The sequence below is a fragment of the Schistocerca gregaria genome, chromosome 5 (assembly GCF_023897955.1).
Source record: "Schistocerca gregaria isolate iqSchGreg1 chromosome 5, iqSchGreg1.2, whole genome shotgun sequence".
Classification (NCBI taxonomy): domain Eukaryota; kingdom Metazoa; phylum Arthropoda; class Insecta; order Orthoptera; family Acrididae; genus Schistocerca; species Schistocerca gregaria.
Window position 1 is genome coordinate 378,940,965 of NC_064924.1, and position 18,679 is coordinate 378,959,643.

At 39.4% G+C, this 18,679-nt stretch overlaps 1 protein-coding gene across 1 annotated transcript in view; it reads right to left on the reverse strand.

The window, feature by feature from the left end:
- Positions 1–14,006: 14,006 nt before the first annotated feature.
- The window catches only part of LOC126271916 (GDP-fucose protein O-fucosyltransferase 1), an 80,186-nt gene continuing 75,513 nt past the window's right edge, over positions 14,007–18,679 (reverse strand). Inside the window, exon 7 of the mRNA XM_049974309.1 lies at positions 14,007–14,840. Coding sequence (XP_049830266.1) covers positions 14,637–14,840 — 204 coding nt within the window. The 3' untranslated portion in view covers positions 14,007–14,636. The remainder of the gene's footprint in view (positions 14,841–18,679) is intronic.

Below are 18,679 nucleotides of genomic sequence, written 5' to 3' on the forward strand. Positions count from 1 at the left end.
GGATGCTGTTGAGGTGTTCCAGAAACTCATCTAGCACCTGTTTGCTATGTCCCCACACGACAAAAGTGTCATCAACGTAGCGGAAGAAGTGCTTTGGTTTCTGTCTGGCAGTTTGAAGGGCCACCTCATCGAATTTTTCCATATAGAGGTTTGCAATCGCAGGAATTCCCCGTTGCACTGAAAGTAAGTGGTTGTTAGTGCATGTTCGAAGAGGCTGACTGTGTGTGATTCAAAGTTCTGGGCTAAAAGTACCAAGGAGTCTTGAAGGGGCACTTTCATGAAAAACGAAGTCACATTGAAGCTCACGAGTAGGTCCTCCTTTTGTAATCGCATGTCCCTGAGTATTTTTACGAATTCGCCTGAGTTTCTCACATGGTGGTTGCAGTGTCCCACAAGGGGTTTGAGCAGTGTCACTAGGTATTTAGCAAGTCCGTAATTGTGAGAGTTGATGGAGTCCACAATTCATCTCAGAGGTACCCATTCCTTATGGATGTTGGGGAGTCTATAGATGCGTGGTATCACCGGCCCTCTGGGGTACAGCTGCTTCTTCATTGGCTCAGGTAAGTCAGATTTCTTCAGCAGAGTTATTGTCTTTCTACTAATCGTCGGGGTTGGATCCTTCTTCAGCCTCTTATAGGCCTCGTCTTGTAGTAGCAGGTTTATTTTCTGCCGATACTCGGCAGTGCTTAATAGAACTGTAGCATTCCTTTTGTCCGCTGGTAGGATCATTATATCGGGGTCATCTCTAAGGGACCGGAGAGCTGCTCATTCTTCCACAGATATGTTATTTTTAGGTAATCAAGATCTGTCGATTATTCTGCAAGTTTCCCATCTGACTTCCTCTGCTTCCTCCTTTGGAAGCCCTCATACTGCTTCTTCCATGCCACTGATAATGTCTCGTTTCGGGATTGTTCTGGGGATGGGGGCAAAATTCAGCCCTTTTCTGCGATTGCGGCAGTCCAGTTTTCCAGTCAAATTGACCGCGTATCTGGTGTCATTCATCTCCTTTTTTGTCGTCTGAGCCACGGCTACTCTGCCGCATTTGCCAAGTTGTTTAGATATAGAGCCCCGTTTTTGCACCTCACTGTTGGAGTACATGCTGCTGTCGGCCCATTCCCACAGATAAGCTGATAATGTCCTTGCCAGTTGTAGGAGGCATGTGAGGAGGGTGCGCACTTTCCTGTCAAGCTCCTTCCGAGTGAAATGACTGCACTCCCTTACTAAGGCCATGCCTGCTCGTCATAATATCCGGTCGGTCTTCTTAGATTTTACTGGGTGTCGAATCACCGCAAACCTTGGTAAGATGTTCTCGTCTTGGCAGCATTGTAGGAAAGCCAGTGTGCTGAGAAGTTTTGCTTTCTTGGTGTGTTCTTTCTGCAGCCGTTTGAAGCTGCAGACTATTTCCTTCCTGTAGAGGTGTTGTATATGTGACTGTAGGCTTTCCCGGCGTAAACTGTTGATGAAGGTTTCTCGGGTCTCCAGCCAGTTGGTACCGTTGATATCAAGATGACACTTTGGGAAGTGTCATACTACCCATCTTCTGGTGAAGTGTCAAGTTTCCAGGAGGGCTATTGCTACAGCTATATTTTTATGCTGTTTATAGACAAACAATTGTGATATTAATGTACTAATTTTTGCTGTTAATACGGTCTTGTCAGAGCTTGGAGTTTTAGAACTTGAGACAGTTACCATTTTTTGCGAGTGCATAAACATGTCGGCTACTTCAGGTGTACTTTTGACTCAAATTCTGCTAAGATCTGTGACTGAATAAATGTAAATCAATGTTACTTTTAATGTAGATTGAGGCCTTGCCATGTGAAATGCTTGTTCTGCAGTAGCTAGTAACTAGCAAGTATGAAACACTGATGTCAATTCTTTCAAGCCAATATTGCAGTTCACTGATTTTTTAACTCTAAGAGATTGTACATTTATATGAAGGAGGAGGACATCACTATTGGCACAGGAAAGTATTTTGATTTCATTGGGTCTTACATGTTCATTAATTTTCGCTTGTCAATTTAGAGCACGACAACAGCACAGTTACCTGAACGAATTAGTATGTTGGAGTTCTCTCTTAACGTAATTTCTACTTCTCCTTCCACTATAATGTTTCCTTTATAAAAAAAATAAGAAAATGGTAAACAGTACATAAGAAAGCACTGAATGACAGTCTGTTAAAACAGTGCTATTGCTTTTACTTTTGCTGAAAAAATATTTATTTTAGATGCAATGCCGCTCAAGATAATTCCATAAGAGAACACTGCAAATATATGAAAATTAAGCCTGTGCTCCACTCCTTCAGTCAACAATGAGATATTGTTTTTGTTGCTGTGGTCTTCAGTATGGAGAATGTTTTAATGCAGTTCTTCTTTCCACCCTTTGGAAGCCTCACCATCTCTACATAACTACTGCAGCCTACATCCATTTGAACCTGCTTGCTGTAGTAAAGCCTTGGTCTTCCTCTATAAGTTTTACTTCCCCATTTCAAAATTGAAATTGGTAGTGTATGTATGCCCTAGGATACGTTCTATCAAACGATTCCTTCTTTTACTCAAGTTGTGCCATAAATTTCTTTAACCTCCAATTCGATACATGGTTCTCCACTAGTCATTTGATATACATTTAGCGTTAAGAAATTTCCCATTGTAGGTAAGCTTTCCTGGCTACACTGGTCTGCAATGTGTATCTACTCTACTTTGCTTTTAAGTAGTTATTGTGCAACCCAAATAGCAAGACTCATCTACTACTTGTAGTGCCTCATTTCCGAAAAGAATTCCCTCACGTAATTATGAGAGTAAAACATGGTGAACTGAGCTACTTTATTAAATCATCCATGTGCTGATTATATTTCAACTTATGTATTTAAAGCCCAAGGAACGCTAAAAAGCCTTCTTGGCTGTTTGAAACTGTATAATGAAGACCCTTCTGAGATTATGACAAACTGCAACAAACCTGTTCCCCTATCACTCTAAGCTCTGCTTGGTGAGGTGTAGTTTGGGCGTGTGATGAATATATTGTATCAGCAGCAATCATTTTAGTTTTTTCAACATCTTTTAAGGTAATTAGAAAATCATTTATATGATTCCAGAAAAAAAGTTGACCCAGTTCAGTGCATGGCATATTTAAACTAAGAGAAAATGACACATCATGAAGAAATAATTAAAATGGGATGGAAATCGGTAGATTTTATGTACATGTACAGACAATCAAATGATTACAATTTCAGAAAAATTGGGTGTGTTATTCAAGAGAGAAAGCTTCAAGAAGTTAATAATGTGTTGGTCCATCTCTGGCCCCTATGCAAGCAGTTATTCAGCTGGGAATTGATTGACAGTTGTTGAATGTCCACTTGAGGGATATTGTGCCAAATTCTGTCTAATTGGCTCATTAGATCATTAAAATCCTAGGGTGGTCAGAGGCCTTTGTCCATGATGCTCCGAACTTTCACAATTGCAGGGAGATCTGGTGACCAAAGTTGAGATTGGCAAGCACGAAAAAGAACAGTAGAAGTCCTTGTCATATGCAGGTGGGCATTATTTTACTGAAATGTGAGCCAATGATGGTTTGCCGTCAAGGGCAACAAAATGGCCCATAGAGTATCATTGACAAACTGCTGTGCTGCAAGGGTGCTGTGTATGACAAACAAAGAGGTTGTGCTGCGAAAAGAAATGGCCCCTCAGACCACATCACACCTGGTTGTCATGCCATATGGCAGGCGACAAGTCAGATTAGTATCCAGCTGCTGTCTGAGGCATCCCCAGACACGTCTTCACTGGTCATTAGGGCTCACTTAGAAGACAGTTCTACTCCAGTCAATCAGATTCCAGATGGAAGATGTGCCTGCAGATGCCCCGTACAGTGGTGGGATACCAACCTGATTGCCACCACCTGATATGGCCCAGTGACCAGGAGTGATGGTCTGGGGTGACATTTCTTCTCATAGCAGGACCCCTTTGGTTGTCATCTGCAGCATCACTACAGCACAGCGGTATGCTGACGATATTCTATGCCACATTTTGTTGCCCTTCACGGCAAGCTGTCATGGGCTTACATTTCAGCAAGATAATGCCCGCCCACACACGGTGAGAGTTCCTGCTGCTGGTCTTTTTGCTTGCCAAACCATACCTTCACCAGCAAGACCTCTTTATCTCTCCCCAATTAAGAACTCAATAGGATAACTCCATCAGTCAGTGCCAAGCCAAATAAATAACTGCTTGTTTAAAGCCCAGAAATGGGCCAACATGTTATTGACTTGCTCAATTTGTGAAGCCTTTTCTCTTGAATAGAATTTGTCATCATTTGTTTCTCTGTACATGTAGATCACATCTATCAATTTCTTTCCCATTTGGATAATTCCTTTGTGGTGTCTTTTTTTGAGTGTACATTAATACTGTCACATTGTAATCACAGTCACATCAAAATTGGAAAGCAGGGCTGTCAGTGAAGTGCAACACTAACCAAAGTACAAACAGAACAGAACTACTGTCTGGATTTAGAATGCTGCCATTTATACAGGCATAAAATATTCCAGAATAGGCATACATTACAAACAAGAAATTTTGAGAACCTTTTAGAAATAATAAATAACAAATAGTTGCTAGTGACCTACAGCATGCCAGTCACTGACACTTAGCACTACTACACATTGCAAGCAGCAATATACAAAGTGTTTCCTTGAAAAATAACTTATTCAGTAGCCACCATTGTGAACCATTTATTAACACATTACTGGTTTTGAGATGTGTTATCTCATTATCATACATCACACATATAAGAAACAAGGGGTCATAAAATTGGACGATACCATTTGGTAACACCAGTTATGACTTCACAATTGTTTGTCAGATATGGTAATGGAATTTTATATATCCAAATCAGTATTGTCCTAATAAATGGTTTTCAATGATGCACATGAACTTCTAAAATAAGCCAAATGTTACACTCACCACATTCATCGTGAAAATGTGAAGTCTATGAAGTTGTTCAACAAGGGCATGTGCTTTCATGGCTGGAGTCCACTTCAATAAAATTCTTCTGGATGTGTATGTGTGACCTAATCATGATAAGATAGATAAACCTATGAATGTTTTGGTTACTATTGCATGTAGCAACTTGTGTCTTACATTGTTCTTATGTAGTAGGTGGGCCGTTTGCTATTTGCTATTCTTCCTGGAGCTCTTGATCTTGTCCCTTGTCATAGATTTCTGTATGGTACAGTCACTATAACCATTTGCCCAAAAAATGATTAGTAGCTTGAATAGTTCACCCCCCCCCCCCCCCCCCCCCAATCTGTTGGTATCGTAAGGTTTGGTTCACTCTTGTGGTAAATGTATTAATCACAGAGTTCTTCCATTTCTAGCCGTTATGAGATGTGGTCAGATGCCTGTCTATTGTTGTTGGCTTCCTTACCACTCTGTGTCCCAGTTTCCACTAGCATTTGCCCTATAGATTTCCACATCCAAAAAGGAAGCACACCACCCTTTTCAATTTTCACTGTGAATTGTATTGTGTCTTACAGCTGGTTTAGATACAGATGAAAACTGAAGTTTGTTTTATTTTTGTGGCCAAATCGTGCTGGCTCTGGTACATGGACGCCCAGGTACTGCTGTCGTAGTGCTTTGATGGCTACCCTACTGCATGCCACACTCATGACAACAAGAAACACTGTTAGGTCTCAGGTGCCATCAGCTAAAACTAAGCAGCAGTAGCACTGCATTGTGATGGCAGCTTCTACTGTATTCACCAATTACAATCAGTAAAAATTAATATAAAAGAATTTCCAGCAATAAGAATTTGATATCTCCCCTCCCCTTGATCCTAGCAACATATTAAAACATAGTATACCAGGATGCTCAGCCATTTTCTAATAATATATATAATGCAGGAATTTTAGCCACAAGTAGTAACTCTGATGAAGGCTGCCTGCAGCAGTAACTGAAATGTCAGTAGTTTTATCAGTTATGACTTGGTCACACATTACAATTGTTACAGTTCTCTTGTTGCTATAATAAGTGTGTGATTAGCTATGAGGAAATTTAACCAAGTATGCCTTATTAACATCTTCTTTACTTGTACTTGGTCATAAGTTCATATTCTTCAATCATGAAAGCAATCACAATTTCTCCATAGTTGCAGCTTCAGTTATCATTCAGTCTTTGAACTGTAAACTTTGGTCATTGCTGATGTTGCTTTTCAACAGTCTGGCTTCACGTCCAAGAAACTGGAGCTGTGATGACAGTTTAAAACTTTTTATCTCATGGTAAATTGTATTAAAGACCAGACGCTCAGGACGTATTTGAGCTCTAACCAGGAATTCAAATTGCCCTTCTGTCTTCTCTCCATGTAACAAATTCTCCTGATTCTGCATTTATACCTTTGTGAGCTACCATTCCAATGGTGAAATATTAAGTTGTTCTCTTTTTTATTATGGTGTGATGGCAGAGACGTGTACTAGTTGTTGACTGGGCATCAAAACCATGGGCCTGTGATGTGATTAATCTGAGCATTCTGTAGCTCTTCTATGAATCAGAATGCCACATGTGCCATTATTTATGATTTATTTTGAAGTCCCAAACATACTGCACAGCCAGATTATTTGTTTTGCCCATTCAAAAATGTATCTAATGGTCTTTGCACACATTAGATTAACTATTAAATATAGTATGGTAAGTTCTGGAAAAATTTAAATAATTTGGAGTAACTCACTGGATAGCCCACAACACATATTCTAGCCTATAAAAGGATTCACCCAAAAGAGAAGTTTACAGTTTTGTTTAATTGCCTATTCGCAGTTCAATGGCTTGACTATTAAGAGATGTTGCCTTTACTCAACCTTACTTACATTTTAACTTTTCCAGTTTTAATTACATTAATTTATCCATAGTGACTGGCCCTCCATAGTCGTGAGCAAAATAACGTGGCAGTACAGTAACCGGCCACTTTCTTTATTCAAAGACATGTTTCAGGCTTTCACCTATTATGCCAGCTCAAGGTGGGTGAAAGCCCGAAATGCATAAATGTTGTTGTTGTCCTGAAGACCAACTTCTTACAGCCCTCCATACTAATCCAGCCTCTGCAAGTCGCTTCATCTGTTCATAATTATTGCAACCTAAATCGATTTGAACCTGCTTATAGAAGTCAAACCTTAGTCTCCCTCTATCAGGCAATCTCTCCTTTTGATCAAGTTATGGCATAAATTTTTTTCTCCCAATTTGATTCAGTACTGCTCTCATTAGTTATTCGACATACCCATATAATTTTCAGCATTCTTTTGTAGCAACACATTAAAGAAACTTTTTCTCTTATTATCTTAACTGTCTATTGTCCATGTTTCACTTCTGTGCAAGGCTACTCTCGAAATAAATAACTTCAGGAAAGACTTCTAAACATTAAAACTTGTATTTGTTGTTAACAAAAATTGATGTCTTTTCAGAAAGTTTTACTTCCTATAGCCAGTCTGAATTTTAGATCCCTTTACTTTGGTCACTGTCAGTAATTTTGGTTCCCAAATCCAGATGAATTAGGTGCATATTATGAGGTTGGGTATACCTAGCATAATTCTGTCAAACTATCAGTGTGTGTGATAGCTCTGTGTTAATAATAGAAAGGGTAAGATAACAACTTCTGAGTGGAATAAGGGGGTACCCCATGTCTCTGTCATACCTGGTTTCTGACAGGTGAACTGATTACTTACCCAAACAAAGGGAGAGCAGCTTTATACCTTGGGTGAAGACAAAAAGAGGAAGAAAAATCCAGAATTAAGTGAAAAGATAAGAGGAAGAAGAATGCACAAACCAGTGAACAAGATTTGGCAACCCACTAGTGGAAATGCAGAAGCAACCCACTAGTGGAAATGCAGAAAGAGGATTGTTAGACTAAGACCATAAAAAAGCGAACAAAAGGGAAAACCCTTCTGGCATAAGCATGGACTTCCAGCGAGGGCATAAAATCCATGTATGGTTCATGTACAGTGATTTAGGCCACTATATTACCATAAATGTGCAAAAGGGTAAATATAAGGCACAGAAAATAAATGACACTGTTCTGGAACGTGAGTATCATAGTGGTAGGCCAATAGAAGATGCTAAACTGTGTGATATATTGTCAGCATTGAAGTGTGCACTTCCAGTTCACCATGGCTTATATCAAAATTTGAAACTGGGCTGTGGAAATGACATAGAAGAGATAATGAATGTGTTGTTATTTAGTGTGTTAATGAAAATGATGTATAGTTATTTTTTCTATTGTATTTGAAAATGTGTGTTGTGTCTACAATGTATTCTGCCCTAGATTTTCAGCAAGTTAATACAGTACCCACATAAAGGAATCCATAAAACTTTCTGTTTATATAAGTTACTGGCTTTCTAAACAAATACTAAATCAAATTACCTCCCATGAGGAATGTGGGTGCACTCAACGACTGTGATATGACTTTCAAATGATAGAGCACAGCAGTGAGACATATTTTTCTTTCAGGTTTTATTTGCCGAATCTAGATTTTGGCTATTGCCTAATCAGTATCAATGTGAAAAAATAAGACATATATAATCAGTTGATAGTATAAAAAGTTACAATCTATATGGCTTATACAGTAGATTACATACCACTATTTCATGGTATCAATGCATATCCTACTACTCGGTTCCCTGTTGTTTTGGTTTGTCACAGTTCATTCAAGACTACTGCATAATGAAGGTAGGCTTTGCAGAGAACACATCGGTTGGTTGTATGACGTCCTCTGTATGAACTACGTAATACATAACACTCTAAGAAAAGCAGCTATGGTCTCTAGTAAAAAACTTTACATTTGAATAGGAAAAGCACAAAATAAAACATAAGTACAATTATTTACATTTCAGCCTGACATATTGCCACATTTAACAATTAACATAGAAGATGCATAAAAATTCCAGATTCACTCCTTGTGAGGCAACTGTTTTGTTATTTCTTAAAAACACATATGTAATGTCAGATTGGTAAAACTTTTTAAAATATATTTGCAAATCACAAGGAGGCAAATGCTGTATGCTGCGATTATTAGAATTGGTTTGATTTAAATGGTTTTTATCTTTTGTACTATTTATCTCTTTATTTAATCATCATGACACACATGTGGTTCCTCGTATTTACTGAATAGTTCATACATGGCGGCAAATGTCAGCAAGATGGATAGTTGGTGTGACTTACCGTTCCATTATGGATGAAGAGTGTACTAATCTCTGTGCCACTTCAAACACTCTCCCAGTTTATCCAGAACCCATCTCCTTATTTTCCCACCTTTTCACAGTTTCTTCAGATTTAATCTACAGTTCATAACCAATAGATTGATGTGGGCAGAGCCCACATCTCCCCCTGGAAATGTCTTAAATTTTAAAACCTGGTTTCTAAATCTCTGCCTTACCATTACCAATCTGAAACCTCCCAGTGTCTCCAGGTCTTTGACCAAGTGTTAGCTATGATTAAATTATGCTCTGTGCAAAATTCTACCAGGCAGCTTCCTCTTTCATTCCTTATCCCCTGTACATATCCACCTATTGCTTTTCCTTCTCGTATGTCGAATTCCAGTCCCCCCATGGTTTTCACTAGCTGAATAATTCACTATCTGAATAATTTAATTTAATAATTGTGGTTCATGGTGTGGGTTCCTGTAGTCATGTCCTAGTTCATGAATCATGGGCAACGTATGAGTGGCCAAGTAAGTGGTTCCGACAGTCGGGATACCAGTTACTTTGGAATAAGGCTGGGCATCTCGGACATATTCTGAGGTGTGGTCACCTTTGTGCTCATACGGCAAATACTACCAAATCCACCGGTTAGTCCCTCAACCGTTACGGGTAAAACCCAATGGGACTCGGGGCAAGTAAGGCTAGCAACCTGCTTCCCTGGTACTTTAAATATGATGCTGGCAACAATCAGAGCAAAATGCCTCGGGCCTTTGGAGGTGACGGAGTCCCACCTCTAACTGACAAACCAGGGACTCTTAAGATACAACTTGGCAAACAAATGGTAATGAGATGGGGAGCTATTAATATCAATGGGGGCTACTCTGGGAAGAAGGTAGAGCTGGCAGAGGCTGCAAGTAAGATGGGGCTGGACGTTTTAGCTGTTAGTGACATTCGGATAAGGGGTGAGAAAGAAGAGGAAGTGGGAGAATACAAGGTCTACCTGTCAGGGGTCAAAGCAGGAATAGCGCAATGGGGTGTAGGGCTTTACATCAGGAAAGAAACGGAACCCAGCGTAGTTGCAATAAGGTATATAAACGAATGACTGATGTGGATAGATTTGACAGTGTCTAGCAAGAAAATTAGGATTGTGTCAGTATATTCGCATTGTGAAGAGACTGATCAAGATAAGATGGATAGTTTTTATGAGGCACTCAGTGATTTAGTTGTTAGGATAAAGGACAAGGACAGTGTTCTGCCGATGGGGGATTTTAATGCCAGGATTGGAAATCGAACAGAAGGGTATGAAAAGGTTATGGGTAAATTTGCAGAGGATATGGAGGCCAACAGGAACGGGAAACAACTCTTGGGTTTCTGTGCCAGTATGGGCTTAGTAATCACAAACTCCTTTTTTAAACATAAGAACATTCACCGGTATACTTGGGAAGGCAGGGGAACCAGATCTGTCATTGACTATATAATAACAGATCAGGAATTCAGGAAGGCTGTGAGAGACACACGTGTATTCAGGGGATTCTTTGATGACACTGATCATTATTTAATCTGCAGTGAAATTGGGATTGTGAGGCCGAAAGTGCAGGAGGTCAGGTCCATATGTAGGAGGATAAGAGTGGAGAAACTCCAGGATAAGGAAATCAGGCACAAGTACATAACAGCAATCTCAGAAAGGTACCAATTAGTTGAATGTAGTCAATTACAGTAATTTGAAAAGGAATGGACAAGATACAGGGACACAGTACTAGAAGTGGCTAAAGAATGTCTTGGAACAGTAGTGTGTAAAAGTAGGATGAAGCAAACAGCTTGGTGGAACGACGCAGTCAAGGCAGCCTGTAAAAGGAAAAAGAAGGCGTATCAAAAATGGCTACATACTAGAACTCAGGTAGACAGAGAAAGTTATGTTGAAGAAAGAAACAAAGCCAAACAGATAATTGCAGCATCCAAGAAGAAATCTTGGGAAGACTTTGGAAACAGGTAGGAGAGGATGCTGGAAAACCATTTTGGAGTGTCATTAGCAGTCTTCAAAAAGGAGGTAAGAAGGAAATGTCAAGTATTTTGGACAGGTCAGGAAAACTGCTGGTGAATCCTGTGGATGCCTTGGGCAGATGGAGGGAATATTTTGAAGAGTTGCTCAATGTAGGTGAAAATACGATCAGTAATGTTTCAGATTTCGAAGTAGAATGGGATAGGAATGACGATGGAAATAGCATTGCATTTGAGAAAGTGGAGAAAATGGTCAATAGATTGCAGTGCAATAAAGCAGCTGGGGTGGATGAAATTAAGGCGGAACTCATCAAATACAGTGGAATGTCAGGTCTTGAATGGCTACACAGGATAATTGAAATGGCCTGGGAGTCGGGACAGGTTCCATAAGACTGGACAAAAGCAGTAATCACACAAATCTTTAAACATGGAGAGAAAAACATTGTAACAACTACTGAGGTATCTCTTTATCAGTGTTGTGGGTAAAATCTTCTCAGGTATTGTTGAAAGGAAAGTGCGAGTATTAGTTGAGGACCAATTGGATGAAAATCAGTGTGGGTTTAGGCCTCTTAGAGGTTGTCAGGACCAGATCTTTAGCTTACGGCAAATAATGGAGAAGTGTTATGAGGGGAACAGGCAATTGTATCTACGCTTTGTAGATCTAGAAGAGGCATATGACCGGGTTCCTAGGAGGAAGTTATTGTCTGTTCTACGAGATTATGGAATAGGAGGCAAACGTTTGCAAGCTATTAAAGGTCTTTACATGAATAATCAGGCAGCAGTTAGAGTTGACGGTAAATTGAGTTCATGGTTCAGAGTAGTTTCGGGGGTAAGACAAAGCTGCAACCTGTCTCCACTGTTCTTCATATTATATATGGATCATATGTTGAAAACAATAGACTGGCTGGGTGAGATTAAGATATGTGAACACAAAATAAGCAGTCTTGCATATGCGGATGACTTAGTTGTGATGGCAGATTCGATTGAAAGTTTGCAAAGTAATATTTCAGAGCTAGATCAGAAATGTAAGGACTATGGTATGAAGATTAGCATCTCCAAAACGAAAGTAATGTCAGTGGGAAGAAATATAAACGGATTGAGTGCCAAATAGGAGGAACAAAGTTAGAACAGGTGGACGGTTTCAAGTACTTAGCATACATATTCTCACAGGATGGCAACATAGTGAAAGAACTGGAAGCGAGGTGTAGCAAAGCTAATGCAGTGAGCGCTCAGCTACGATCTACTCTCTTCTGCAAGAAGGAAGTCAGTACCAAGACTAAGTTATCTGTGCACCGTTAAATCTTTCGACCAACTTTGTTGTATGGGAGCGAAAGCTGGGTGGATTCAGGTTACCTTATCAACAAGGTTGAGGTTACGGATATGAAAGTAGATAGGATGATTGCAGGTACTAGTTGATGGGAACAATGGCAGGAGGGTGTCCACAATGAGGAAATCAAAGAAACTCTATAGATGTAGCAGTCAGGGTGATCAGGCTTAGATGGTGGGGTCATGTTACACTCATGGGAGAAGGAAGGTTACCTAAGAGACTCATGGGTTCAGCAGTAGAGGGTAGGAGGAGTCGGGGCAGACCAAGGAGAAGGTACCTGGATTGAATGATTTTGAAGTAATAGGTTTAACATCAGAAGAGGCACCAACGTTAGCACTGAATAGGGGATCATGGAGGAATTTTATAAGGGGGCTATGGCTCCAGACTGAACGCTGAAAGGCCAGTCTTAAATGATGATGATGAATAATTTCTTTTATCGCATCATACATTTCTTCAATCTCTTCATCATCAGCAGAGCTAGTTGGCATCTCAACTTGTACTACTGCGGTAGGCATGGGCTTCATGCCTATCTTGACTACAATAACACATTCACTATGCTGTTCGTAAAATCTTACCCACATTCATATTTTTGATTTTGTATTTATAACCCTGTATTCACGTGACTTAAAGTCCTATCTCTCCTCCCACTGAACTTTACTAATTCCCACTATATCTAGCTTTAACCTATCCATTTCAGTTTTAGAATTTTCTAACCTACCTACCCAATTACGGGACCTGACATTTCACACTCTAATATGTAAAACACCTGTTTTATTTCTCCTGGTATCGACATCCTTCTAAGTAGTCTCCTCCCAGAGATCTGTGAATGAGGTACTGTTTTATCTCTGGAATATTTTACCAAGAGGATGCCATCATCATTTAACCATACAGCAGAGCTATATTCCCTCAGGAAAAATTACAGTTGTAGCTGGAAACAGTATCTGCCAATAAATATCTACGAGTAACTATCCAGAGCGAATTACCACATAAAAACAGTGTCTGGAAAAAGCAGATGCCAGACTCAGATTCATAGGAAGAATCTTAAGGAAACTTTCATACAAGAAGGAAATGTCTTGTAAAGTACTTGTTCAACCGATTCTTGAGTATTGTTCATCTTTCTTGAATCCCTACCAGATAGGACTGATAGAAAATATGGAGATGATCCAATGAAGAGTGGCATGTTTCTTCAAGGGGTCCGAGAGAGGCATTGTGCATCCCTGAGAGATTTACAAGTGAAATTTCCAGAGAGCACTTTTCAGGAAGAGTTGGACAACATATTACTAGAGTCGGACAACTTCCCCCCACATTTGTCTCACATAATGACCATGGGGAGAAAATTCAAGAAATTGGAAGCAATACAGAGGCTTAACCGACAGTTATTCTTCCCACATGCTATTCATGTTTGGAACTGGGTTGGAGAGCTCAGTGGTATGAAAAGTATCCTTGGCCCCACACCATTAGCTCGCTTGCAGAGTATGATGTAGATCATATGGCATAGAATGCAATAAAACACAACATTTTAACTAAATAACAATCATTTAATGATGAGTTTGTCAGCAGTTCCAAATAAATTACAAATCAATAATTCAGCAAAAATATGTAGCAGATTTTAACCAAACATACTCTCAACTTCTGTCATAAAAAATGAATGTTCATACTTATATTAATTGACATCATCCTCAATTTATGATACTGAAATCCATTTCAATTATTTTCCTAAGATGAGCAACCCCCCCCCCCCCCCAACTCCCTCTCTCTGAAACACGTTATACATAATCACAAAAACAATTGTGATTCTGTGACAACACACTGTACTGTTGTGAGAATAACACGTTAATATGAAACATCTTTCTTGGAAGAGTATAACAAATACAGCACTTACAGTCATGGTAATCTCTGGTGGAAAGACATACACGAGACTTAACAGCAGCATCACTATTTCTATCCTTGATACGAGTTTTTAGATGACTGGATGCAAATTTTTATCATCAAGCATTTTTTTGTTCTCTTATTGTATTTCAAATGATACAAGGAATGACTGAACATTTGTGTCCATCACCTAATGTTTGTCGTCATCCTGTATTACTGTAAAACTTGGCAATCAAGAACAAATTGAAACACTTATCAGTGACCACCTGTCTGATTCCTTATAACTCATCATGTCCTTTACTAGCATTGCGAGATCGTTCTGGTGGAAATGCCCAAAATGATGAAGGATAACCACGAGCATCTCGTTCACGCTTTGCAAACGATGAAAATGATGAAATACAATTGGCAATGAAATGGTTCGAAAGTCCAAGTATTGCCAGCTCCACATGAGGATTTGGTGGTTCCAGTTTATGAACTTCAATCTGAAAATGAAACACACATCTCTTAGAACAATAATATAGAGTTTAGGGTTTAATTTAAAAATAAGTTTTAATGAAAGCAAGGCTTCACCATTCCCTCATGTGCTCTTCTGATATCTGTTCACAACATATTTGTATAAGACCTCTGCTAACTGGCATTTACATAACACTGCTAATTGCCAAATCTGTAGCAGATATAAAATCTCGAAAATACAGCTATCCTTAGAAGTTCGCCACATTGATGTGATTTCACACTTTGCTACAACAGTTTCGTGGCAGATCAGTGGCAGTACCAGAGCAATGGTGGCGCGGTTTCGTCAGATATCCCACACTGCAGGTAAATTTACTGCAGTGGCACCACAGCTTGAAGACTAGTGATGCCACAGCGAAATGTCATTGCAGTCTGCCGTAGTCGTATGTCATCTTACAAAGGCCAGACTCTTCCATTACACTGAGCAACAGCGTCATTGTCACAATGAATGCAAAAGTCTGTTTTATGTGAATTTGTGTATTCAAACATGAAATAAATTTCTGCTTATCAACCTATTTTCTGTCAGTATATTGTTCTCTATCTTATCTTTGGACACACTGCATTTTGGTTACTCTGATGGCATGTAATTTAATGCTTTGCACGTGTAACTGCTGAACTAAAGAAAAAGAAGAATCCAATTGTGCAATACACTAACTCCTATCCACCACAAGACCAACACATTTTAGTGAATAATTACCAGTACCACTGAAGATGGAAGTGAATGAAGATGAAGAGCATAACAAACATGGCAAAGGCAAAGACAGATGTACTCAAGCTGCTTCAGGTATGATTGCAGCGGAAAATGTTCAGAATGAATTCTGAGTGTAAACAACAAGAAGTGGAAGGAGGAAGCAAGCATAAGGTTCTCTGTTAATACTGGCAAAGGCAGAGACAGATGTACTCAAGCTGCTTCAGGTATGATTGCAGCGGAAAATGTTCAGAATGAATTCTGAGTGTAAACAACAAGAAGTGGAAGGAGGAAGCAAGCATAAGGTTCTCTGTTAATACTGGAGACTTATCAGAAAAAAACCAGGAACAAAGTGTGGCAAATTAAGAAAAATACCAGTACTATGTGTGTTTTTGTCGCAGATTTATTAGTATGAGAAACGGTTTAATATTTACTCTTTTATTTCAGTTTAGAATCTTGTTGAGCACATTGTAAACAGAATACAAACTGTAATGATTGAAGTGCCTCTGGCCATTATGTTATATCACTTAAATATCAATCACAAAATTGAAAGCTGAAGTATTGCTTTGTAAATGATGTCAATAAAAGTAATGAACAATTCTATGTGTTTCTGTTGTCACTTTCATATTAGACAGTGCATGTATTGAACATTATTAAACTCATGCTTTTTCTACACTATGTGATCAAAAGTATCCGGGCACCCCCAAAAACATACATTTTCATATTAGGTACATTCTGCTGCCACCTACCACCAGGTACTCCATATAAGCAACCTCAGAAGTCATTAGACATCATGAGAGAGCAGAAAGGGGTGCTCTGCAGAACTCATGGATTTCGAACGTGGTCAGGTGATAGGGTGTCACTTGTGTCACACATTTATGCCAGATTTTCACACTCCTAAACATCCCTAGGTCCACTGTTTCCGATGTTGAAGTGGAAACATAAAGGCACACACACAGCACAAAAGTGTACAGGCCAACCTCGTCTGTTGACTGACAGAAACCACCGACATTTGAAGAGGGTCATAACGTGTAATAGGGAGACATCTATCCAGACCATCACACAGGAATTCCAAACTGCATCAGGATCCACTGACAGTACTATGACAGTTAGGCGGGAGGTGAAAAAATGTAGATTTCATGGTCGAGCAGCTGCTCATAAGCCCAGCATCACACCTCACTTTGTGTAAGGAGCGTAAACATTGGACAATTGTGTGGAGTGATGAATGCTCGGCGAATGTCATCTGCCAGCATATGTAGTGCCAACAGTAAAATTCGGAGGTGGTGGTGTTATGATGCAGTCCTGTGTTTCATGGAGCTTGCACCCCTTATTGTATGGCACTATCACAGCACTGGCCAACATAGATGTTTTTAGCACCTTCTTGATTCCCACTATTAAAGGGCAATTTGAGTATAGCGATTGAATCTTTGAACACGATCGAGCACCTGTTCATAATGCACGACCTGTAGTGGAGTGGTTACATGACAATAACATCCCTGTAATGGACTGGCCTGCACAGAGTGCTGACCTGAGTCCTATACAACACCTTCGAGATGTTTTGGAATGCCGACTTCATGCCAGGCCTCACTGACCGCCATCAGTACCTCCCCTCAGTGCAGCACTCCATGAAGAATGGGTTGTCATTGCCCAAGAAACCTTTTGGCACCTGATTGAACGTATGCCTGCAAGAGTGAAAGCTCTCATGAAGGGTAAGGGTGGGCCAACACCCTATTGAATTCCAGCATTACCGATGGAGGGTGCCTTGAACTTTAAAGTAATTTTCAGCCAGGTGTACCAGATACTTTTGATCACATAGTGTATAAATTGCTGTTAATATACAGCTACCAATAACAATTACTAAATGTTATTTTGTGAACAATGCTTCTACGTTGTAGACAAGGTGGAAGTCCATTATATAGATAAATATACCGCAAAATATACGACAGTCTGTGTCTGCACTCTAGGGTGCAGTGTGATGTGGCATACCTTTACATTTAGCCTGTAATGGAAACAGCAGTAATAGTAACATTGATTGTTACCTACATTTCGTATGCAGCAGTGTATGATCTAAAGTGAACCTGATGTAAAGTAGTGAATGGCTACATTTTCCAATGCTAGCTCAAAGAATGGGTTAGTTAAATTCAAACCATCATTGTAATAACTATTACTAATACTGTTAAGATTCTTAATTGTCAAGTAGTGATGTGAGACAAGGAGATGTGAAATGATCTACTTTTTTAGCCAGTTTCCTCAATATCATTGGAGAAAGTTTTAATTCCAATGTGCAGTTCAAAAACAAATTCACACTTGTACGATGCGGCAGCATGGTAGGAAATACTGCGAAGCTGCAAAATTGCCATAGCATCAACTGTGTCGGTGCGGGCACACAGCCACCACATTACAAGAATCGGGTGTGCCCTGACTGATATGGTGCAGTTTCCACCACATCAGTGAGGTGACTGCTGCACACTGACATTTACTGTAAACATAATCGTTTCTTTTCGTACGAGTGTAAAAAGAAACACCTGAAAGACCATGAAATGTTTATTGCAGTTTATTACTTTAATGAAAATATGTTACAATTGTTTACACAGAATGGGAGTGAATTCAGTTTTACTGCATATTCACCAGTGTTGAGAACTTAATTATTAGCTTGACTTTATTAGGCCTACTAGCTTAGTGCCTGCTGCGTCACTCGCATAGACTTTATGGTTTCCACTGATTGAATTTTTATACTGTTCACAAACTTTCTAAATTTTAATTAAGGCTAATCCCGTCTTTTGTGTTCTTGTGGCAGTATTTCCATAGAAACTTTCATCCCCCAAGACATACTATATTTTATTCATAACTGAGAACTGCAATACCAATTTCCATGCTTTAAAAATGCTTTAGTAGTACTTAAATAAATGTTTATTTTAAAAAAAATTCACCCAAAATTTTATCCCTTACTGGCTGAATTTCCAAAAGATTCTGACACATATTTTATTTTTCTGAATTATAAACCAAATTTCATAGTTTTAGCTTCAAAATTGCCTTAATAGTTACACACTTTCCTCTATCCCCCCGACCCCCCTTAGGGGTGGAATTTTCAACAATCTCTTTTTAAACGAGTCCAGTACAAAT